We start from the raw sequence: 23,914 nt of genomic DNA, 5'->3' as shown, positions 1-23,914 counted from the left end.
TCCGTCACTTCCGGTCGCCCTTTTCCCTCCGCCCCGCGCGCCGCTCCCGCCCGGCGCCGCGTGCGCCTCCCGCTGCCTGGGCCGTCCCCATTCCCATTCCCATCCCGATCCCGGGAACACTCCTGATCCCGCGCTTCCCCCGGGCAGCAGCCCCGGGCAGGTAAGACGCCAGCTCTGTCCGCTCCAGCGGAGTCGGCTCTGTTGCCGGCCGCGGGAGGTGTTTGTGTTCCTTAGCGAGCCCTGGTTGAAGCGTGCCTTGGTGGGCTTTCTCTTTATCATGTGCTTTCTTTTTAAAGGAATTCTATACGTCTGACAGGTTGCCTCAGGTTTGACAACGTAGGGTTTCAGCGCTGTTTTTTGTGGAAGCATTGTTGGCTAATAATAAGCAATGGTAAAAGTGATAGTATAAGCGCAATAATAATATAGTACTAGCGACTACTTTTATTTATTATTATTTATTAGTAATAGTAACAAGTGAATTATGGCCTAATAAGCAAGGTGTTTATTGATTGAAATAGTAAGGTTAAACACCTATTTTATATACATATACTTACGGTATAGACAAAGAAGTAGCAAGTTATATTTATCATACGTAATTAATTCGTAAGTAGCATTCGAACAGTAAAAATGCACTCCAAGCTTATGTGGTGTTTTGCTCACAGCTTTCTCCTTGATGACTGAAGCTGGTAAATCCAGCCACTGAATATAATAAAGACTGGTTTAGAAAACATACGGTTAAAGCAATTTTATTAACATATATATGGTGTATCTCAGTGCCTTAAAAATTAATACTGTAATACTTCAGTGAAACTCTGCAGTCGTAAAAAGTGTTATGAATGTGCATATTTAGATGATTGAATCGCTTTATCATAGTCAAATGTTAAATCCATTTGGATGTGAGTTTCTGTTTTGTCACTGACTAACTAGATCAGCTGTCCAAAGTCTTTCTAATTCTGGGGGTAGTTCACTCTTATATCACATCAGTATTTGTGAGGAACAAGCACAATAACTATGTTTAATTTCTGCTTTGTCGTTTGTCCCAGAGCAGTGCAAGCATGGCATCCATGGAAGAAAACTTCCCTCGAGGAGGCGTCCAGAAGAAACCTGCAGAGGGAAAGACACCCAAGCCAAAGTTAGAGCGGGACAATTTGTTTGATGTACGTTATTTGCATATTCTTGATTAAATTCTCAGAGCTCTTTCACTGTCAGAATTTGATGGTAACCCTCTCTACCTTTTACTTCTGCAGTAAACTACAACAGGGACTCCCAAAAATTGATGTCTGCTGACATCCACCATCCTCCTGATCCCTGAAAGGTCCCTGGTATCTGTTGCGTCTTGAATACGATGACTGAGAAAGTTCAGTCAAAATTATTGACTAGGCTATAGCTTTTAAACTTTTCCACAAGTGTCCCAAGGTGCTGCATGGTGAGCCTGCTGTTACTGGTTACAGGCTAAATTGGTCTTTCTGTTAGTAGAGTGTGGTGCAGATCTCGTGAACCACTCTTTTCCATTTCCGTTTCCAAGGTTCAGCTTTATAAATGATCAGCCCTAAGGAGATGCTTTGGAAGACTTGCATGTAGACAGACAGCAGTTAGCAAGATGGTTCTCTTTTTTCATCCAAATCAGTATTTTATTCATGGCAGCAGAGTTCTGCCATAGTGTAAAGTTTGTTTCTTCATCCACTTTTATTTGTTTAGCTTTCTGTGCTTGTAATCTGCTTTAGGTTCAACATGAAGAAAAATCCCAGAAAAGAAAAAGGAGCCAGAAGGATCAAGGACAGCAGCAGGAAAGCAAGAAAAGGTTCAAGGCAGACAAGGCAGCTGTTGCTAAAGACAATATTATGAATATTGGACCACTCACAATTGAGGTTGGTGCATAAATGTTTGATTTTGTGTGCCTCTCTTTTTTTTGGGCTACATAAGAATGGCATGTTTTTCCTCCCTAAACCTGCCAAATATATCTGTGATCCAGCACAAAACTTAACTTCTTACCCCCTATTAACCCCTGTTATTTGCCAACTATGCTATTTTTCCTGCTTTCCCAGGTGCTCAGTGAGGGGATGCTGCTCCTTGGCTGTATAAAAGAGGTCAGTGACTACGAGCTTGCCATCAGCTTGCCCAACGGCCTCTCTGGATTTGTCCCAGTCACGCAGATCAGCGATGCCTATGGCAAACTGCTGACCAAGCAGGTGGCCCAAGGAGAGCTCCTGGAGGTGAGACCTGGGACTGGGGCTGTGATCTGTGCTTGGAGCTAGAGTGTCTTGTTAGTACCTCAGAACCAACCCTAAGGTTTTGCTTAGGAGCTGGACATGGACTAACCTTGGTTTGGAGCTGGATTTTCCAAGCAAACTTTGCAATTTCCTGGTTACAACTGACTGCTAGAAAAAGATAAAATTAAATAATCAGTTACCCTGCCTCTCCGGTGTCAGCAGTGCCCAAGTTTTCCCAATATGTTGTGGAATGTGGGATTAGCACTACCCCTTTGCTGGTGGTGTTTTACCCTGCTGAAGAGGGAGGCTAGGTTAGGGTCACTGTTGGCTCTATATGTTTCTTCAGCTCCAGTCTCCTGACTCCAGCCCACACAGTGTTTTGAAGCAAAGCCTCTCAGTCTTGCTGACATGACATAGTGTCATTCCTGCCTCTCTGTTGAGATCCTGGTGTCTGTGGCATTTCCTGCCTGTTGCTGTAATGTTGACAGAGAAACAGGACTTTCTTCTGGGATTTTGTTTTCAAAATCTGCTTCAGTAACAAATTCCAGCCTTGTATTATTTAATATTGTAAAAATTGTTTGTTTCTCTGTTGATCATGTTGCTGGGCAGGAGTTAAATTCGCTCCCAGACATGTTTTCTCCAGGAACACTGGTCAGGTGCATCGTGACCAGCATTGAGAAAACTGATGATGGACGTCGCAGTGTCAAGTTATCAATTGACCCCAAGAAGGTTAACAAAGGCCTGAATTCTACAGCACTAGCAGCAGGCATGGTAAGTTTTCTGGGTCTGCCACAGCCTCTCTGGGCTCTTGCATTTCAGTTGGTCCTTACATGGGATCAGAGCAGAATGTGGAGCTGCTCCCACCATGGAAGAGACCTGTAAGGAGAGGGTGGGTTTAATTCTTGTCTCCAGGTTGTCATCAATGAAATTACCTTTCTTTATTCTTTCTGTTTCAATATGGCCAAGTTATTTGATGATGTCTTTCTGAGTAGTTTTCTTCGTTAATTTTTACAGAGAATAATACATAACATGGCTTGCAGAAGGGCTTGGTTGTTTTTGTTTTGTGTTTTCTGCTGTATGATTATATGCACCTGCTATTTTTGAGCATCACAATTATTTTCCTACTAGTTTTGAGTTCCTTATGTGCATAGCTGGATAAAGGTAGAGTCAAGACCTCGCTGCTAGGCGAGCTGTGTAATAAGAAAGAATGTAGTGTTCTTGCTACTGCTCTGAAAAGCTCAGTTCTCTGTCCATACAGAACAATGGAGTACTTGGGTGGGGAATCTCTTACTGTATGCTCATTCTTTGAGGACCTAGCTGTTTCATTACATTACTGGGTTGCAATGCTTTACTCCCAACAGCTGCTCTCTGGCTCTGTGATGAGTGTGGAAGACCATGGCTACCTCATAGATATTGGTGTCACTGGAACTCATGCTTTCCTGCCTCATCAGAAAGCCAAAACTTACATCAAAGCACTCAAGAAAGGTAAGAAGTATTGCAGGAGGATCTGATGGGTTAAAATGGAGATGGAGAATGACACGGATTAGAGTTTATTATATAATCTGTGGTGTTAGTACACCTTGGTGGGATTGGGTCAAGGGTGGAGTCTTTGCAGGTTGCTGCAAACAGCAGTTTTGTGGCTGGTTTGCAGCAAGCCTTTGTGTTTCAGCCCATGATCTGACAGACTGTTCCAAGCCCTTCTGGCAGTAAACTTGCCTTAGATCAACAGGGAACTCTGTAAAAGCTTTGGAAAGAGTGGGAGGAAATACTGAATGTTTCTGGTAGAGATTTTATGCTGTGACTTGTGTTTGTAGGGCCTGACTTGAAAATAGGCCAGAACCTGAACTGCCTCATTGTGGAAGTGAAGAATGAGGGCAGAGTGGTCTGTTTGTCCATTGATCGATCGGAGGTGGCTGCATCCATTGCCACAGAGCGACAGAACTGGACACTCTCTAATTTATTGCCAGGGCTGGTGGTGAAAGCTCGAGTGCAGAAGGTAAGCTCTGGTTTGGGTTTCCTTCGTTGAGTTGGTTTCTTTTGAGTGTTTTTGAAAGCAGGAGACAGGTGAAGCAGAGATGAAAATTTATGCCCTGGAAAATTTCTGGTTGGTCTCAATTACTTAGCAGTAGCAAACATAATCTGCTAGACACTCTCCTCCACTGTATTCACCTGAGGTCTGATCTCAGTTCTCGCTGGGATGCCCTGAGTATAAAGGCTTCATACTGAAGCTGGTGATGGAGTTTGATGCAGAACAGGATTCATTTTGTGCTTTCTGGCCTTTACTGCTAAAGTATTCAACAGGATAGCAGTGGTCTTCAGAGTACACACAGCATTAGCAAAAAACTAGATGATTGTTTTTTCAACAGGGTGTGCAAAGCAGAATCGTTAGCAGTTTTTCTGTCTCTTGTGATGACTTGTTGATTGACACTGACAGTGCTGTCTTTTGAAATGTGTGGATTGCTCTCTGTGCTGCATGAAAACTGAGTGCAGGAATTTTTTTGTCATCTTTTCATTGCTCTTCCTAGCTGGCCCCACTTGGGATGAAAATGACATTTCTGTCTTACTTCACTGGCATTGTGGATTTCATGCACATGGACCCAGAGAAATCCATGAGCTATTCTCCAGATCAAGTGGTAAGGAGGGTGGAGGATGCCTGGAATTGTTATGTTTCTTATCTTCTCCCATATTTCTATGGCATTATCTCTGAAATCTTAAGGCTGATAGTTTCTTTCCTGTCTTTTACTTGAATTACTGTTGTGGCTGCTTTAAAGCTGTAAAGAACAAAGCCATTCCTGGGAGACTTATTTGGGAAGCCTGGAGATTTTCAAGGGATAGAAACATAACTTGTGTGGTCATGTTCCCCTCCCTGCATTGATACCAGCCTAGTCTGTAAACAATAGACAAAAGCAAAAATCTAACAGCTTGGTGAAGCTGTTAGAAGCGAGTGATGTCTTAGTAGCAATACTGGAAAGTGCTTGTACGTGGACAGAGAGTTCAGGTACCCAGCAGAATGTCTATGAGCATGAGTGAGGTGCCTTTGTCCTCTTCTGTTTAATGAGCACACTGTGTTTCCAGGTGAAGGCCTGTGTGCTGTCTGTCCACCCCACGTCGAGGGCCGTGCGGCTCACGCTGCGCCCGCCTTTCCTGCACGCCGGGGGAGCCCCACGCCAGCTCCCCGAGCAGCGCATGGGGGCAGTGCTGGAGGAGGCCACGGTGAAAGCCTTCTACAAGCAGTTTGGGGCCATCTTTGAGCTTGATGATGGCACTCTTGCGTTTGCACGGGTGAGTGCCAGGCTGGCAGGGCAAGTCCTCCGTGTCTATCTTAGCCTGCTGGGAAAGGGGGCTAGGAGAGGGTTTTATTTTTTGCCTTTATGCTCTTTGTGAGATAATACTATAAAATTAAGACAGCATGTCAGGCGTTTGTTAAATGATACATCCCCTTGTTTGAATTCAATGTTGGAGGGTTGTTGTGGAAGAGCTGATGAAACCTGCACAAAGAGAATGTTAGAGGAACAGATTTCTCAGATGCTACCACTTCAACCTAAGGCCCATATCAGAGCTTCCACTTGCCAGGCACTCACTTGTAATTCCTTTTTTTCTAGCTGAAACATCTTTCAAAAACCAGAAAATCCTTTAAACCTGGGGCATTTAAGGAAGGTTGCAAACATAAATGTCGGATCATTGACTACAGCCTGATGGATGAGATGTGTATTATATCTCTGAAGCAGTGAGTATGATAAACACTTTCAGAAAACTGGTTGAAGAATTAGAAAGGTGTTTGCGAGTGGAAAATATTACACTGCTTTGCTGGACTGGAACTTGCCATTTGGGGTTTTTGATTTGTATCTATGTTGTGGCACATCGGTTTGTCTGGGCATCCTGCATGTATTCACCATGCTCTGTGGAATTGGGACCCCATCAATATTGTCGTTGAGCTGAGGCACAAAGAGGCTAAATTAGTTCTGCCATGATTGTGTCAGAAGACCATGGCTCAGCAGGAAATCAGTCCTTGATCTTGCAGCTCATTTGTATTATAAAGTCCCTCTTAGTACTTCCACCTTTGTAACTTCAAGCAAAGCAATGGGTTCTGCTTTCATGAGGCCATAACTGTGTGACTATCACCTGGAATGGAGCCTGGTGAAACTACCTGAACTTTATGTCCCAAGAGGTGTTTTGGGAGATTGGTCAGTTGGAGTAAAACACTGCTCTGGAGTTGTAGAAAACTGGGGAGTGTGTGGACTAATGGATATTTGGGACAAGTCAGAGATGGGACTGTCTTGTCTTATCCTGGATTTCCTTCAGGATGACTGACTGATCTTCTCTTTCTGTCTCTTCTCTAGTCAGATCATTGAAGCACGGTTTCTGCAATACCAGGATATCCACACAGGTGATGTGGTGCAGGTGAGCTTCTGAAGGACCTGAGCATGTTATACTTTAAATAGTGATCTTGCCAGTATATACCCCTTATGCCTAATATGTGTGTCCAACTTCTGATCCAGACTAGTGAGATGAAAATGAGAAAAATCTTGTCTTGCAGGACTTGATTAATGGAATGAAATACTCTTCCCATTTTGTTCATGTTTTTATTCTTAATATGGCGAAGGCAATGAAATTTTATCTATGGTCAGTCATTTATTTGTGGCCATGAATACATTTTTAGAAAAACTTGAGTGAAAATCTAAAAGTTGCCTTGCAGTCAAAGTAAAAGTTCATGTATGAGCAATCACAATGAGTTGATGGGCAGAAAGTTACACATGATTGTTATGTCTGAGTCATGGCTGTATTTGATATGTTTCTGGAAACAATTCTAGTTTGCTGGCATCAGTAGGGATTTTACAGTAGTCTATGCTTAAAGAAAAGAAGATGTGCAACAACCGTATGAAGTATATAAAACTTAACATGTCAGATTAGTTGGGTGGAGTGTAGTTTGGTCTAAGATTACTGTTTTTAAAATGTGGTTAGATTTGGTGATTGTAGGTGTTATAGTGTCTTGGCTGTTTCCTACCTGACCACAGTCTGCTTTTCATGCTGAATTTACCCATTCTGTCCCCTATTTTGGGTTGTAGGGCAAAGTGCTCTCTCTAAAACCCATTGGGATGCAGGTGAAAGTGGCTGATGGGATTAGAGGACTTGTGCCATCCCTCCATCTCTCTGATGTGATCCTGAAGCAGCCTGAGAAGAAGTACAACATAGGAGATGAAGTCAAGTGTCGGGTGAGAGCTGCCAGACAAGGTCTTCAGCTGCTTTGCACTCTTTATTTAGCAGCTGGATTGATCAGGCAAGGGCAGACATGCTTTTTGAACCTCTGTACTCTGTTCTTGTAGGTGCTAGAGTGCAATCCTGGAGGAAAGAAGCTGATCCTTACTCTAAAGAGAAGTCTTGTCCAATCAAAACTTCCAGTCCTCTCAAATTATGAAGATGCAAAACCAGGCCTGATCACACATGGCTTTGTAGTGTGTGCAAGGGAGTTTGGCTGCATTGTGAAATTCTACAATGATGTCAAAGGTCTGGTCCCCAAGAATGAGCTGGGCTCAGAACCCGTATCTTGTCCAGATAAAATCTTCTATGAAGGCCAGGTAATTAATGTACCTCCGCTGTGCCATGTGTGAATGTGAATGCAGTTGAGTTGGCTGCAACGTGGATTTTCCTGAGGAGCCAGCTACACCAGGATGTATTTATGTCCTTTTACTTTATTACTTAGTTGTGCTCCATTTAAACAGGATAGGCTGTAAAAAGGTCAGCTTTTCTTTGGGTATGGCTGACTTGCCTTTGTTTCTAGGCTCTCTGTTCTGCAGGAGAACACAGTCACATGGTATGTGACTTAGAAGTCTGGAGTTCCAGACTGCTGTTTCTCCTAAGGAAGTTAAAACTCTTACGTTCAGAATCATAAGTATGATGTTTTCTGCCTCAGTGTTACTCTGGTTATCTTGTTGATTTCAAATTACAGGCACTTTAGGAACTGTCTAGTTTTTGTTGTGGGCAGAGTTACAGAGATGTCAGCCATCTTCATTATGTTTTCTGGTGCTTTTCTTTGTCTTTAATCCTGCTTGTTGGCTGGCTTAGGAGGAAGATAATGTTCTTGTCAGAATTTCTGACTGAAGATCTGGAGATCTGGATATTATTCTCAACTCTGCTACAGACCTGCTACGTATTTCCACAAGCTTATTTAATGATTATGTACTTCTGTTTTCCATCTGTGTGTTCAGAAGGACATTTGTCTGTGGTTGAACCTGTTAAATTCTAGTTACTGGCCTGCTATCCTCAGGTGTGAGAGAAAAGTGTACTCTCTATGTATGTCCCTGTCTTGTTTTGTAGGTGGTTGTAAACTGAGGAGGTGGGTCAGCTGAACTTAACTTGTGTTTTACTTTTTTTTTTTTTTCTGCAGGTTCTTAAAGTAATGGTCTTAAAATGTGAGCCTCAGCAGGAAAGACTCTTGTTGTCCTTCAGATTATCAAGCAAGCCTGGCCCTGAGGACAAATGGAAATGTACTCCGAAGGAGAAACAAGAAGTGAAATACCAAATAGGAGAGGTATTGAATTCAACGACTGATTCCTTTTTAACCTTTTCCTACTAATTTTCCGTATTTGGTATCACTTTGAACAACTTTGCTTTGACAAAGCTGACGGTGATCAGGATCCTGTATAGCTGGGAGGCATCGTCAGATCCTCTGCAGCACATCCCATCACATCCCCTGTGCATCAAAAGAGATGACTTCAAAAACATTTGGCATTTTATATCACTGTACTTGTTCTCTTTTCAGATAGTTGATGTGAAAATCTTCAAGAAGAAAGATAATGGGTTAGAAGTTTCCATCTTAGGAGATGAAGACAATGTGGTAGCCTGGATCCCTACACTGCACCTCTCTGACTTTGTTGCTACCTCCAAGCTCCTGTGGCACTGTCTTCAAGAGGGAGATGTACTGCCCAGAGTTATGTACCTAAGTGACAAGGGAGAGCACATTGTATCCTTTACCACCTCTACCAGGCAAACAAAGTGGGGGGAAGAAGGTATCTCTCAGGATTCCAGAGTATCTGCAGCAAGCATAAGGTTACTGTAGTTAGAGTGAAGTGGAAGTGCCTGTCATGCTAATGATACTTCCAAGAGGCATTATAACTTGGGCTAGAAGTGAGGCTCAGCTGGGGCTACAATCTCTTCAGAACTAAGTTGTGAGCTGACTTGTTTTCTCAACCAGCTTCTGGGCTATTAAGCCTATCACAACCTTTGGAAAAATTTTGCTGTTTTTATATCAAAAATCTGAACAGAATTGTTAGGAAGTTGATATTTCTGCTACTGTGAAGCATGTATCTTTAATGCTGAGCAGTTTAAGAGGCATTAGTTGCTGAATTTTTGTGTAGGAAGATCAAAACAGAAATTGGAATTACAGCATTTAGAGCTCCCATACTCTCTAACTTGCATCAAGTGCTTTAGCCCAGTGGTTAGCAGCAGTGAGAGATTTGCTTGGCATCGTGCTGTTTTCATTCATCTTTTCCCATTTTTCTTAACTGGCTGTTAAGATCTTGAGTAGAAAGTCTGCAGTGATTTCTGCTGTACAGGAGGAGCAAGTTGTGAGAAGCTTCTCTGAAATCCAGCCTGGCATGTTGTTGACTGGTTATGTGAGGAATGTGATGCCCTTTGGAGTGTTTGTGGAGTTCCCTTTCGGTGTGACAGGACTGGCACCTAAAGTGGTAAGCAGTGCTTCCACTTCAGTAAGCAGCATGTGTGTGATCAGGCTGCTTGAAATATAGTTTTAGCAAAGGCACGGTCACAAGGAGGGAGCAACTGGCTGCAGGCCCTCCATTTGCACAGCTTCCTGCTGCAGGGTAAAAGGGCTTAGATTTGCCTTTTGAATCACTTCCAGAATAAAATGAAGCACTTCATTCAAGTGAGCTTAAGCTTCAACAAGGATTTCATGTGACCTCAGTAATTCAATTTAATTGATGAGTTTTTCTTAGTCTTTGTTAATTTCTCTTATGCATTTACATGAAGTGCACCTCAAACCCTTCTGAACAGCACTGTGGGTGGTTGATCAGGACCAGCTGTGCTCAGTAACCTTGCCTTCTGTTTCCTTTGCACAGAGCATGAGTGACAAGTTTGTGACAGACACCAAGGACCACTTTGTCGTGGGACAGACTGTGATTGCAAAGGTGATGAGCATTGATGACGAGAAGCAGCGTGTGCTCCTCAATCTGAAGGTGTCTGAGTGCAGCTCAGGAGATTCTGCTGCAGAGAGCTTTGCCCTCCTGAATCAATATTTCAAGGAGCTGAAAGAAATCAGGGACTTGTTGAGAAGAGGTAAAAGATTGTAAATGTTCTACTAAAGGGTATCAGGTTAAAAAAAAAAGGTGCTCCAGAGGAACAAGAAAAGAAAAACATTATTGAAAGAAAGCTCAGTTCAAGCAAAGACTTCACTTTCCAAAGTAGTTTATTAGAAAAAGGATATGTGTGCAGTGTCTGACATTGACAAGAGGCATTTTGTAAGTATAGTTGGAACAAGCCAAAGAAACTGCTCTTTTCATTGAAGTCTTTTAAGCCTCTTGCATTGATTTTTGGTCAAGTGCTTGTGATAACCCAAACACAGTACTCACATGAGGATGAGTTTGTTCAAATAGATTTACCAACATGCATTTACAGGTCCTCCAGCAGGGGTTCTCTCACATGCTGTTTTTCTAGTGTTTGTATCAAATTCATACTTTACCTTTTTAGATTCTTCCTATATCTGGTACTTTTTAATGTTTGTTTCCTGTAATTGTGAAGTGACAGGTTGGTTTGTGCTTCCAGTGTTTTGCTATCTATTTTGCTTTCACTTTTTTCCATATGCAGTGCTGGGTGCCAGTGTTCGTATAAGATTGGAAAATATTCCCTCTAAAATTAGGTCCATAATGTCACAGAAGGGTTTCCACTTTGATTAACTCTTACAATTTACTTTGTAGGAGCCTAGGCTTTATTTTCCCTTATGAACGCAGATGAATGCTTCATGTACCACTGAATAAATGCAAAAGCTTGTCTTTGTTTTGCAAAGAAACAACAAAGGTAAAACTGATTTCCTGCTTTTTCTTCCCTTTATTTAGGAGAGCCCAGCATTTGTGAGTTGGTGCCTGGGAAGAGAGTGCATCTGGTTGTGCAGGATGTGAGGGAGGATGGCTCAGCACTGTTCAGTGGCAGCTCTGCCACAGGCTGGACTGTAACTGCTACCCGCTACCATTTGGGAGGTGAGGGTCTTTCCTTTCCTTGTGTTGGTTTTCAGTCTTGTACTTTGAAACCTCTTCCAAAATGGATTCTGCTGATGAGGAACTATTAGGGAGAAGTCTGATCCAAGTAGGGATGGATTTGAAGAGTAGTTAGGTTTCTCAGTGTCTTGCTGGCCCATTAGTGTGATTCAGTAAATATGATATAAACTTCTCTGTGCCTCTGTTAATCTTGTCTCATATTTTGAGCATCTAGTTTGTGCTCAGAGATCCTTAGTTGAACCATATTATATATAGACAAGTATGAATACAAGCTCCAGCTTTCCTTTAGAAAGAGCATACTCTGAGGAATATCTATCTGGAATTGCTGCCAATTTTTCTTGAAAAATCAATGACTTTAAAATAACATAATTGAAAAATTAAAGAAAGGTGTCATATTGAGCAAAACCAAATATATACTTACTGAAGTAATGAATATCTTGCAGTGAAAGCAAGATAAACCTCTAACTTCAGCAGAAGTAATAACCCCAGCACTTCTATATCAGAAGAGTTTCTTTTTTTTTACCTTAGCAACAGGTAGACTGATGATAGTTTTGTGCAAATGTTAGGACGATATTTTTCGATTATCTTGACCTTGTTTTTAGTCAGCCTTGTCTTTATTTAAGAGTTGTGTCTTCACAGAATCAACTTAGTTTTTCCAAGAAAGATCAGATTTTTTCCAAATACAAAGCTCTTTTTTTTTTTTCTCATTGCCAGTAATGTTGGAAGAATCTGTTTCTAAATAAACTTACGTGTTTGTAACTAATTTGGTTCAGGTACAATAGTAATTAAGCAGTCTTTGGTCTTCAGGAATGAAACCTTTCATGTTTGTCATGTACCACTATCACAGTTGATCAGAATTCTTCATTGTCATCAGGACATAATCTCCTTGTTCTCATTGTAGACAAAAATATTGCTCCTGGTGAGAAAAGGAAGGCATTGGTTCTTCATGTTGATGCCCTCACATGTGAGGTGTATGTTTCTCTTCGGGAAGAAATTGTAAAGCAAAGACCCAAGCGAGTGCGTATGCGTTCAGTTTTTGGGTTTGTGTGTTTCTGTTTGTCTGACAAACTGTAGGTGATGAATAAATTTCACGGGGGGCTGTTTCCTCTTTTAGAACTGTGGGAGGTGGAGTGAAGGGAATCAAAATCTCAGCAGAAGTCACTCTATCTGTCCGTTTCTGTCTAGCGGCTCCGAGAGAACTCCCAGCACTCTGTGGTGGTGCAGCACATGACAGAGCACTTTGCCATCGTGTCTCTGCTGGAAACAGCCCAGCTGGCAGCTGTCCCCATTGCCTGCCACTTCAACGACACCTTCCGCTTCGACTCGGAAAAACTGAGGGTGGGACAGACAATCTCTGTGACCTTAAAAGCAGTGAAGGAGAACCACCAAGGAGTCTTGTTAGCAGTACAATGCCCGGCCAAGAAGAATGTTTTTGTAAGGGTGCGGAACGAGTCAGAGGCAGCACTAGAGGAGATGCTTCCTGCTGTGAAACACTCACTCTCCCCGGGGGACATTGTTACTGGTACCATTAAATCTGTCAAACCGACCCACGTCATTGTTGTTATTGATGACAAGCTGACAGGTTCAATCCATGCATCCCGGATTCTGGATGAAGTGCCCATAGGCTCTTTTCCAACTTCTACTCTGAAAACCGGTCAGAAAGTGACTGCTCGAGTCATTGGAGGTAGAGATGTGAATACTCACAGGTAGGAAAACATGTGCGTGGTATTGCTTCTGGAGGGATGCTAAGGATGAAACAGTTTGTGTTACAATTCAGGTCATCCAGGCCCTCTGTCAGCAGATGCTATTACAGCTGCCTTTACTGGGATAGTTGAGGGCTGATGAAATCTGCTGTTATATTCTATCCCAGATCCAGCTTTCAGTAAATTAGCTTTCTACCTGTGTTGCTGTATTTATCTTGAGTATAGGTTGCAAGAAAAAAAGATCTTTAAACGCTTAAGATTCAGTGGAAGCCCTAAATTCAGGCCCTGGGGACTAAATCTGCTGTGGCTTTTTTGGTTACCTAAATTACTACTGAAATAGTAATAGGAAGAACTGGAACTGTAAGACTCTGGTAGTTTTAGGGGGCTTGCAGCTGGGTTTTTTTTGCCAGTGTAGAGGCATTACGTGTGCGTGACTGGGGCCTGGGGAGATCATGAGAAACTTGGATCCTTTTCCTCTTCTTAGGTGCCTACCAATCACCCATCCACACTTCACACAATCCATTCCAGAGCTCAGCATTCGACCAAGGTAAGTGTTGGCCTCTGTGCTGTCTCCACATGCTTTACAGACCTTGTATCCTTGGCTGTCCCATCCCTTGTACCTCATTCATGAAGGATCTGACCATGAGCAAGTACCTCCACATGTATGCAGTGAGGCAAGGCCTCTTATTCTCTCTTTCACACTGACTTGGGTCCTGTAGCTGTGTTAAATATCACAGTGTTCTCCTAGCACATGATTTCCTTTGAATGTCCTTTTGGCTTCAGGTTCTGCTAGTCTGGACTCTGTCATGTCTGTTCCTGTCAGAAAGATTTCCTCTTATGATCAGGGAAGAATTAATTCCTGGCAGAAAAACTGTATCTGGGGAGGGGTGAAAGACATTGTCACGGTAGTACTAGCTCACCACGTTCCTCTGGGTTTCTAACTTCCATCTTCATCATTAGGACCAAAAACTGTTTTACTGATGTCCTCTTTCTTTTGCAAACAGTGAAAAAGAAGGGGAATTCACAGCAATGCTGAACCTTAAAGAAGAAAGTTCTCTCAAGGAACTTGGGCTCTACAGTGTTGGGCAGACAGTCACCTGTTTTGTAAAGAAGGTGAGGTCAGAATCTTTTTAGGAAGTGTGCTGAGGGAAGCAGCAAGTGGGCATGACCTTGGGGGGCCTTAGCTCAGACCTAAATACTGAAGATTATGGTCTTCATTAACTTTCAGAGTGGCCCATGACAACTGCAGTGTCTTATGGGGAAAGTAGAGGAAGGAAACAAAAAATTTCTGTACTTGATGGAGTCAGGCTGATTGTCCTCTTTGACATGCCTCTTTGACAAGTGATGCTGTTTGTTGCCAGCAGGCTCTAGTAAAATGGCTTTTGGGTATGCCTCCAGCACAAAGTACACTCCTGCTGATCCCCTGTGTGCACTTGCCTGTGAACCACAGCAGTGCTTGCAAGAACAGAATCCAGCCACCATTTTTGCTTGGTGCAGAGGCCAAGGCTGGACTAGTTCCTTTTAGCTTTAAAAACTAGTGACAGATTTCTGCCAGGGAAGATTTTTTTCCCCCAAGGTGTCATGGTGTCTTCTCTGGTTATTTGGTGTCTTTTTAGTATAACATGCTCAAAAATTGGCTGGAGGTAGAAGTTGCCCCTGACATTCGAGGAAGAGTTCCTCACCTGCTGCTGTCTCTGAACACCAAGGTAAGAGGCTATTGCTGTGAGCTACACAGACTTTTTTCAATATGCTTGGCCACAAGTATAAACTCATAACTCAGTGCTCTCCCCTTTAGGCATTGCTGCCTCTTGCTAAGAAGGTACAGGTACTGTGCCTGTAGCTCATTTGGCTCAGGATAGCAGAGCCATTTGAAGTAGTGCTGAGCTATCAGTCAACTGCATATCAAAGACTTTTATGGAAAGTGTAAAGGTTCATAGGGGAAACACTAGTCAGAGTTGTGCAAAGCTCCTTTTCTGGAAATAAATGTAAATGTGTCCTTTATTTCAGGTCTTAAAACATCCAGAAAAGGCTTTTAAAAATGGCCAGGCAATATCAGCTACAGTGACTGGAACAGATGCCACTGGAACAAACCTCTGCTTGTCACTCACAGGTATTGTGGAGCTTTAACAGCAGGACCCCACCACATGTGATGCTTTACTCAGAGCTGGGCCTGCATTGACCCCTCAGGTGAAGATGCTGCACTCCAGAACCAAGCTGTACCTCCCTGTAGAACAGAACTAACCCCTGGGACCCTGACCTAGATGTAGCAGCATCTAAGACAAGCGAGGTCAGAACTCTAGAATAAAGAATCACTTTCCTAGTGTTGCAGACCGAAGCCCTCCTCTGAGCCCTTCTGAACATATTCCCTTCTAATCTCAGACATGCGGTGGTACATTTATCAACATTTGTCAGTTATTCTGGATCTTGGAATTGTGCAACTAAGGGTCCTTGTCTGGGCTACGAAGGCAAGCATGGCTGTGAACAGAGATTGCATAGACTGCACCTTACTAGAAGTTTGTGGGTTTGATATGTGGCTAGGCAGCTAAAATTGGCTACGTGAACTTACTAACCTCTGTTGCTTCGTATTTTCAAGTGTTACGGTGCCCTTTTCCTCCTTCACCTTTTCCAGGAATTCAGTCACTGGAGCAGGATACCATCTCTGTAGGCATGGTAATTAAGGTGACTCCACACACTGGCTTGACCATTGCACTGCCAGGTGGGAAGACTGGCAAAGTCAGCATCTTTCACTTGAGTGATACTTACACAGAGGATCCTCTGGGGAACTTCAAAGTTGGCAAGATTGTCAGGTCAGTAATTGTCTTCCTTGTTCCTTCAAGCTACAAGGCTTAGAAATACCCTCCTTTGGTGACAGGCTTTTCACTGCCTTGAGATAGTGCTAGACTATAAGGTCAGTCTGTGTAGGTAAGAAGTGATGCTGACTTCACTTACATATGTTTGAGTGAAAGTCTTGTATTTTCCATTTATGAAGAAGCCCCTTTTCAGCTGCCTTCATGGACTGTCTTTTTGAGAGTAACTACTATGTTAGCTAAGGTGCTGATGGGGCTAAGGGTAGCCAGATGTCTCGGTTCTGCAGTGGTTCTGGGGGCTGTTTGGCAGTTGAGTTGTTTCTCCATTTGTAATGCACAAGTAGTTGCATTTCCCTGCTTCATGTACTTGTTGGGAATGTTGGAGAGTGCAATGGGCCAAATGATTTCAGGTGTAACAATGTTTAACATTTTTGTACTGGCAGTAGAGATTGAGTAAATCAAGTAGACATGTTTCAAAAGTCATTTATCTGTTTTTATAAACTATTGTGTCATGCTGGTTTGTGTTAGACAGAAAGTGCTCCAAGGCACAGAGTGCTTTGTTTCTTTTTCTGCTACTGCAAGTATTTATTTTCTACCTGTGGCCTTTTTTTAGCATGTGAAAAAGCTTTCTGTTTTCTCCCCATCCTCTGCCATGCAGGTGTTACATCCTCTCCAGTCAGAATGGTAAAATCCAGTTATCTCTCCGGCAGTCCCGGTATGTTGTCCTTTTAGTCTGTTCATCTTCTACTAGTGAAAAAAATAATCATGACATGCAGTTGTTGTTTGTTTGGGAAGATCAGTGAGTAGTGTTAAAAGAAGAAGGAATGCATTTTTGTAAGGAGTTACACTTGTTCCTACTTCAGAAAGATTTTTTCCCGTGTATCGGCAAACATTGAAGGGTCTGACACTTAACATGAAGCTGCTCAGGAGGGTTCAGATTTAATTTCTGTTTCTTATAGTGTCTACGCCTGCCTTTTTCCTTTTTGTTTGCTTATTTGGGAAGAAAATTCTACCACTGAATTTGCAATACAAACATGTTATGTTTCAATGTTCAGCTGCATTTTACCAGTTTTGATTTAAAAATAGACTTAGCCCTAAAAGTCTCTTAAAACTGAGCCTCATGGTTTGTCTTCCATATGGAACAAAAGTGTGGAACTAAGTATCTTAGAAATGAGTGGGGAAAACACTAAGCAAATGCTATGCAAAATTTCCGACAGCATTTCACTCTCCTCATTTTCTTAGTGTCATAGAAAGCCAGGCTGATGTGTTTGGCTTTATTTTCAGCAGCATATGTATTCCCTAATGCTATGTAGAGCTTGGCAGAGATGCAGGTAGTCCATTAGTACAGTTCAGTAAACTGAAGGGTGTCTCTGATCCTTTATGTTTTCCAGAGAATACTAGCTTTTGTTAATAGTGATCTATTTTCTGCTATCCAGAGCAGAATGTGGATTATTTAGACAAGCACTTTAACTACTAACCTCTCTTTTCTTTTAGGCTAAATCCAAAGATAAACAGCAAAGTGGAGGATATTGAAATAACAAGTATTAAGGATGTTAAAAAAGGCCAGCTAGTGAGAGGCTATGTCAAATCAATCACTCCATCAGGTGTATTCTTTGGGTGAGTAGCCTGAGAAAATTATTCTGGCAAGTTATGTGTCTTGGAGAACTTATTTTGAGTATACAATTGTAGAATCTTGTTTGGGGATGGTCTCTGGCATAATGTGAAGTTGCAAAATGAATTTACTCTTGGGAATCAAGATGTCATGGATACTGTCTTAAGCCTGTGAAATTAAAGTAGGGAAAGTTATTGAGACACTTTATAGGACTCGTGGCGCCACAAATGTACTTTATTGTTCTTTCCTCCTGCTGTAGAATATTTTTTTTTTTGTGTGTTTTCTTCCTTCTCAGATTGTCCACTTCTCTCCTGGGCCGAATCCTGTTCCAGAATGTTTCCCCATACTTTGTACAGAAACATTCCTTATACAAAAAGTACCTACCTGAAGGAAAGCTGCTCACTGCCAAAGTACTTGGGTAGGTCTAATGTTCTTTAAAATGGACTATGAATTAGAAGAGAGGAGAGGATGGATAAAAGGGAGGATAAAAGACAGGAAGGTTTGAAAGAGGTTCAGGTCCTTGCAGTCATTGTAAGTTCTCTGTTTTTTTTTTCTTATTCTTCTGTCCTGCTACTCCTGGCGATGCACCACAGGGTAAATAGAAAAGAAAAACATATTGAGCTCTCTCTCCTGCCCGAGGACACTGGCATGCCAAGTGTCTTGCCTGAATCCCTAGGCCTACCACAATATGGAGCAGAAGAGAAAAGAGAGGCAGATAATGAGGAAAAAAGAGAAGAGCCTAAGCTGAATACGAAAAGGAGAAGAGGAAATTATGAAAGTGGTCAGGTATGGGTGTGATTGCTAAAGGATATGCTAAAGGACTTTTTTCATTAAAATACTGGAGTGACTGGGAAAATCCCAGTATCATCCCAGAAGGATGAGGCTGAGAAATTATATAGACTAGGAAAAAAAATTAAGTGTTGGAGATGACAAAGGTCAAAAACTATTCCTTTTGGGTGGGAGCTAACTGAGATAACAGCCCAGTTGTGTTTCCTGTCCCTTTGGTCTTTGCACCCTACGAGGGGTGATTGTGGGTTTGTTCTCCACTGTGTCTGTTACCAGAGAGAGTAGTGGGGGATGCTGTGCCAGGGCACTGCCCCCTCTCTGCTGTCAGGCTCTTTACTTTGGGATCAAAATTGCCTTTAAGATCCTCACAGTTGTTGCCCTCCACCGTCTGCTCTTTTCCACTTGTTCCAGGAGGCAAAGCCAAAGAAGAGGAAGATCTGCCCAGCAGATGAAAATGACAGTGGAATTGAGGTGTATTACCGTGAGGAGGAAGAGGATGACCAGGAAGAAGAGGAAGCTAAAAAGAAATCTAAGGTGAGAAGTTTGGAGAAAAACCCGAGCATGAAATAGCCTTCTAGCCCTATTGATATGTGTCAGTTTGACTTTAAGACAATAAGTATTACTGCTGCAGATGGGAGTGACACAGGCTGGTGTTTGTATCATATGAAAATGGCTTGAGGTGGATGGAATTTAAATTACAGCAAAGCTGGTCACAGAATTAATGTTTTTGCTGATGGGCTGTTTGCAAGTACAAGAAGTCAATAGTACTGAATGGAGAGATGCCACAAGCAAAGAGCAGTTGTCTGATCCCAGTTTGAAAACTTAAAATTAAAACCCAAGGGATTTTCTGTCTTCCTCCGAACAGGTAAGGAAGCCTGGTGAAGCTCCCAGGCTGCAAGTTTCCATGGGCTTCACCTGGGATGAAGACAATGCAATGGATATACCTGTGCTGGATCAGAAGGAAGAGAGCTCAGAGAGCGAGGAGGAGGAGGATATGCAGTCCAAGGTACTGTGTAATTGTGTTGTCTGCACAGGAGACACCACACAGTGGCTGTAATGTGATGTTTTGGTATTTGCATGTCTGTCTGCCCTGTAGCAAAGCCTTTTAACCCAAGGGAGCACCTTTGACAGCTGACACAGAACTTGTTCAGCTATTTTGAACACTGACTTTAGTAGCAGAAACCTCTGAAGAAGAGGAGAAAGAGCCCAATTTTAGCATGGCTGCATGAAAAACAGGTTTTTCTCATGTTAACATGTCATAAAATTAAGCATTTTAGAGCCTAACAAATGTTTTTATGAAACCATAACTTTTTTATTTAATGTCAACTCTGTTTTTTACTTTCCTGAGTGTTGTAAATTTACAGAAAACCTGGAGATGAAAAACCTTTCAAGTCAGAGTCCTCTTATTTAGCAAAACACCAAAAAGCCCGAAAAAAATCTTCTTTTATGCTATAACCTTTAGAAGGGTTTTCCATTAGGAGCAATTCAGCAAAATCAGAAATAAGCTCCTGAACTCCTTTCATGTTTGCTCTTCAGGATTTCCCCTGTCCCTCAAAACTCACCTCTGTAGAGGCAATGAATGGCTGATGCTTTATTGCCCAAGGTAACAGGCAGAGAACTATGGCACTGTGGGGTCCAAATTTGGACCTGAGTCACCCTAGTGATCCAGCAACATGCCCCAGTTTTACATGGGGAGAAATTGTGTTGGATTTTTACAGAGTGAAGGAGGGTGGTGGTGAGTACTGGCCTGGAGGGTAAAGATGGAAGAAGGAGAGGGAAGGGCAGTGTGGATTCTGCAGTTGGGGTGCCAGACTAGCAAAATACTTGGCGCCTCGATGTATTTTATTAAACAAAAAAATGCATGTCATGTACAGCTGCTCTTCTTTGAGGTGTGAACTGTGTAAGAAGGGGTGGGGGTGTGTATCATTTTTATCCTCTATTAACAGTTGGCCTCATCTCTTCCTGTGAAAACTGCTTAGCCTTGGATGTACTGAGGTCTGGCTGTGCTTTAGCTGGACCTGCCTGTTCCCCCATTAAGTGCCTGCCCTTCCTCAGTTCTCTTGTTTTGCTCTTTCAGCTAAAGAAACGAACAAAGAAGGAGAAGGAGCTGGAGAAGCAGAAGGAGGAGAAGGAGCTTTGCAAAGTAGAAGCAGCTCTGATGGACCCGAGTCGGCAGCCCCAGTCAGCGGATGACTTCGACCGCCTGGTGCTGGGCAGTCCCAACAGCTCCATCCTCTGGCTGCAGTACATGGCTTTTCACCTCCAGGCTACAGAGATTGAGAAGGCCAGAGCCGTGGCAGAGAGAGCACTTAAAACAATCAGTTTCAGGTAATAATGGAGCTCTGCTTTTCTTTGCCCCAAGGAATAAATCATGATGGGGTAGCTGTGGTGGAGAACACCGGTAGTATCAGCGTAAGTCTGTGTGTGTGGAGTGACAGAATCTGTTTCAGTGAGCTCAGAAGGATTAAATGGTAGCAACTGTCAGCTGGCCCTTTGAAGGTTTGGCCTGAGTCACCACCACTGGTCCACAGCTGACTTGCTGCAGGTCAGAGCTTAGGAGCTCCTGAAGGTGGTACTGAGTGCACAGACAGTGCACAATGCTTCTGGGCAGTCAGAAGCATTCGGAAGAGCATAATGCTGTCAGTGATGGCCTTGGATCAAAACATGAAACAAACGGTGACACTCCTTTTGCTTTTGCCATAGGGCTGTACCTTAAATCATCTCTAGTGCAGGGTTAAGTATGTTGTGCTTTCTTGACTCAACCTTCTGGTTTTTAATTACAAACAACGACGATAAAAAAACCATATTGTGAATCAACTGCTGTGCTCTATTTTAAAACTGGTGTTTCAGGGAGCAGTTTGTCCTTTTTCTTGTCCTGGAGACATGCTACTAGTCAGTGAGTCTGTGCAGGGTAGTGTGCATAACCTGGTGAAGACTGGCAAAAGGCTGAATATTCTTGTTCACATCTGCTTTAAGGGAAGAACAGGAGAAGCTGAATGTCTGGGTAGCTCTGCTGAACTTGGAGAACATGTATGGTACTGAGGAGACACTGATGAAGGTCTTTGAGAGGGCAGTTCAATACAATGAACCTCTGAAAGTCTTCCAGCATCTGTGTGACATCTATGCCAGTTCTGAGAAGTACAAGGTAAGACAGTACATGCAGATCCCTGGCATGTATCCCATTCAGGCATGCCAGTAAACTGCAAATGCTGGCTGTGTAAGCTTTCAGATGTCAGATGTTGGGCCTGTCCTGTTCTTAATTGGAATTAATGGTTATGATTGACAGTGGGCAAGGATGCATTGATGCCTGCTTTTATGTCCTAAGTGTTCAGAGATACCCAGCCTAAGAATATGAGTCTTAAACCTACAAGGCTTTGATATGAATGTGTGATCTAACCCAATTCTGTCCTTACAGCAAGCAGAAGAATTGTACCACACAATGCTGAAGCGTTTTCGTCAGGAGAAATCTGTCTGGCTGAAATATGCCTCTTTCCTTCTGAAGCAAGGCCAGGCTGAGGCTACACACAGGCTTCTAGAGCGTGCTCTCAAGGCTCTTCCCACCAAAGAACGTAAGTTCTATCTGCCCCAGCCTTATTGAGGTCCTTAATGTAGACAGGAATGCGCTGCTCTCTGATATCTCTGCCTGTGACAGCATTTGTAATAAGTGAAAAGTGCAGCCAGCTGACTCTCAGAGGAGGGGAACTTTCAAGCTGGATGTCACTGCTAAATGCACCTCTGCTAAAGGCACCAAATAGAATTTGATGTGACGCACAAGAACAAAGCACCCAAAGCAAAGGCAGCTTTGAGTTTTACAGCCCTATAGAAAAGATCGCTTGGTCTAAGCCCATGTGTGCTGCATGATACATTATGAATATAAAAATAAACCTCTCTCTCCCACAGAGAGCTGAAACTGGAAGTTAACTGTGACCCTTCTGTATCCCACTTTGATCCAACCTTCGTCCAGAACCTCTTTACAACAGAGCCTTTTGTCTCTGGGTAGAGGAGTGCTGTCTCTGTGCCTGTCTCTGTTCTGTGTAATTCTCACTCATGTTTGATCATGTGGAAGAGAATTGCTGTGATACCCTAACATGTCATTACTTTTTCCAGATGTGGATGTAATTTCAAGGTTTGCACAGCTGGAGTTCCATTCTGGGGACACAGAACATGCCAAGGCCCTCTTTGAGAGCACTCTCAGCAGCTATCCTAAGCGGACAGACATCTGGTCCATCTACATGGACATCATGATCAAGCATGGCAGCCAGAAGGAAGTACGGTGAGTTGTGATGCAGCAGGCTGGGAAGGGGGAGAGCACACCTAAAAAGAGCAGAGGTACCCTGCAGTGTGAGGCTGTATAGGGCTTCCCAAAGCACAGCAAAAGGGATTTTTTCTTTTTTCCACAAAACTGCGCTGTGTGGAAGTGCTTATCCCTGCTGGGACTGAGGAGATTCCGAAGAGTTCCCACAGGGCAGATGGGGACTGATTTGTAAGTTGTGGCCTGCATGACAGAAATTGGAGGCCTTGCACTGAGGTTCACCTGTCCCTCTGCAGGGATTGCCTTGTATCTGAAGGGTGAGATCAATCTTGAATAATCAGTCTTTGTATCTTGTAACATCAAAATGGAAAAACATATTTTTCCATTTTTTTCCCTGAGGTGGCAAAAGAAAGTAATTATCCATATCCACTTAATGATTGCAGGGTCCAATGCAGCATCTGGATCTTTGTTTCAGTTGACCAGCAGCCATAGCATTCTGCAAGCAAGCAGAAGGCTTCTTAGAGATTTTGGCCAATTGTTGGGAATCTCTTTCTTCAAGCACCAGCACTTTGCAACATTTTAACATTTTCCCCTGAATGTTTCCCTGGACTTTCTGCTCTGTTTTAAAGACAGGGTACAGGGCTTGTATTGAGTGCTGTCACTTGAGCTGAATCACTTTGGTTTCTTGCAGAGACATCTTTGAGAGGGTCATACACCTGAGCTTGGCACCAAAGAAGATGAAATTCTTCTTCAAACGCTACCTGGATTATGAGAAAAAATTTGGTACAGCAGAAAGTGTCCTGGCTGTTAAAAGAGCAGCACTTGAGTATGTGGAGACCAAGAGTTCCCTTGCTGACACCTAAAAGTGGTGCAAATGAAAGCAGAGAGACTTGGCTTTTCATGTGTGGAGTTCTGCTGTGACTGTCCATGGACAGTGAGTTTCTGAAGAGTATTGGTCTGTGACCAAACCAGCTTGGAAAGAGCAAACAATCAAATGAAAATATTTGATAAATGTTTGCAGCTTTGTCCAGCTGTTACAAATAATCCTGGTCTATCAATTGTGTGTTTTTAAATACAGACTGTTTTGTAATCAAAAGAATCATCAGCCATTCCTGTTTTACTTTCCTGGGGAAATGGTGCAGTTATGACACACTGCTTTTAAGTACAGCAGTATCTTATAAATTGATTTTTCTCACTGTTAAGATGGCAGAGAAGATTCTTGTCTTTTGGATGAATTAATGCTTCAAAAGAAGCAGGTGCCTTTGTCTCAGGTGCCTTTGTGCTCTAGAAATTGGCAGGGCAACACTGGGTGGTAGC

General features: G+C 42.8%; 1 protein-coding gene across 2 annotated transcripts; it reads left to right on the top strand.

Annotated features, from left to right (window-relative positions):
- The first annotated feature begins 98 nt into the window (after nucleotides 1-98).
- PDCD11 (programmed cell death 11) lies at nucleotides 99-23,680 on the top strand. 2 transcript variants are annotated; one of them, XM_062496427.1, is made up of 36 exons: nucleotides 99-160; nucleotides 1,044-1,157; nucleotides 1,725-1,868; nucleotides 2,046-2,213; nucleotides 2,820-2,981; nucleotides 3,572-3,695; nucleotides 4,025-4,206; nucleotides 4,736-4,843; nucleotides 5,286-5,492; nucleotides 5,813-5,937; nucleotides 6,551-6,611; nucleotides 7,277-7,423; nucleotides 7,535-7,786; nucleotides 8,596-8,739; nucleotides 8,971-9,171; nucleotides 9,725-9,895; nucleotides 10,286-10,502; nucleotides 11,279-11,419; nucleotides 12,339-12,454; nucleotides 12,623-13,143; nucleotides 13,625-13,687; nucleotides 14,145-14,253; nucleotides 14,757-14,846; nucleotides 15,148-15,250; nucleotides 15,770-15,947; nucleotides 16,606-16,662; nucleotides 17,442-17,564; nucleotides 17,855-17,977; nucleotides 18,153-18,345; nucleotides 18,757-18,879; nucleotides 19,211-19,351; nucleotides 20,423-20,673; nucleotides 21,322-21,490; nucleotides 21,761-21,914; nucleotides 22,453-22,618; nucleotides 23,289-23,680. In XM_062496427.1, exons 2-36 carry the CDS (start codon nucleotides 1,056-1,058, stop codon nucleotides 23,458-23,460), a joined length of 5,508 nt encoding a protein of 1,835 aa, XP_062352411.1. In that variant the 5' UTR covers nucleotides 99-160; nucleotides 1,044-1,055; the 3' UTR covers nucleotides 23,461-23,680. The 2 variants fall into 2 exon arrangements, with proteins under 2 accessions (XP_062352411.1, XP_062352410.1); XM_062496426.1 differs by lacking the exon at nucleotides 99-160 and having other exon boundaries at nucleotides 1,056-1,157; nucleotides 18,153-18,351.
- Nucleotides 23,681-23,914: the final 234 nt, after the last annotated feature.

Source organism: Cinclus cinclus, chromosome 7 (genome assembly GCF_963662255.1).
Source record: "Cinclus cinclus chromosome 7, bCinCin1.1, whole genome shotgun sequence".
NCBI lineage: Eukaryota > Metazoa > Chordata > Aves > Passeriformes > Cinclidae > Cinclus > Cinclus cinclus.
This window is presented reverse-complemented; position numbering and strand designations above follow the sequence as displayed.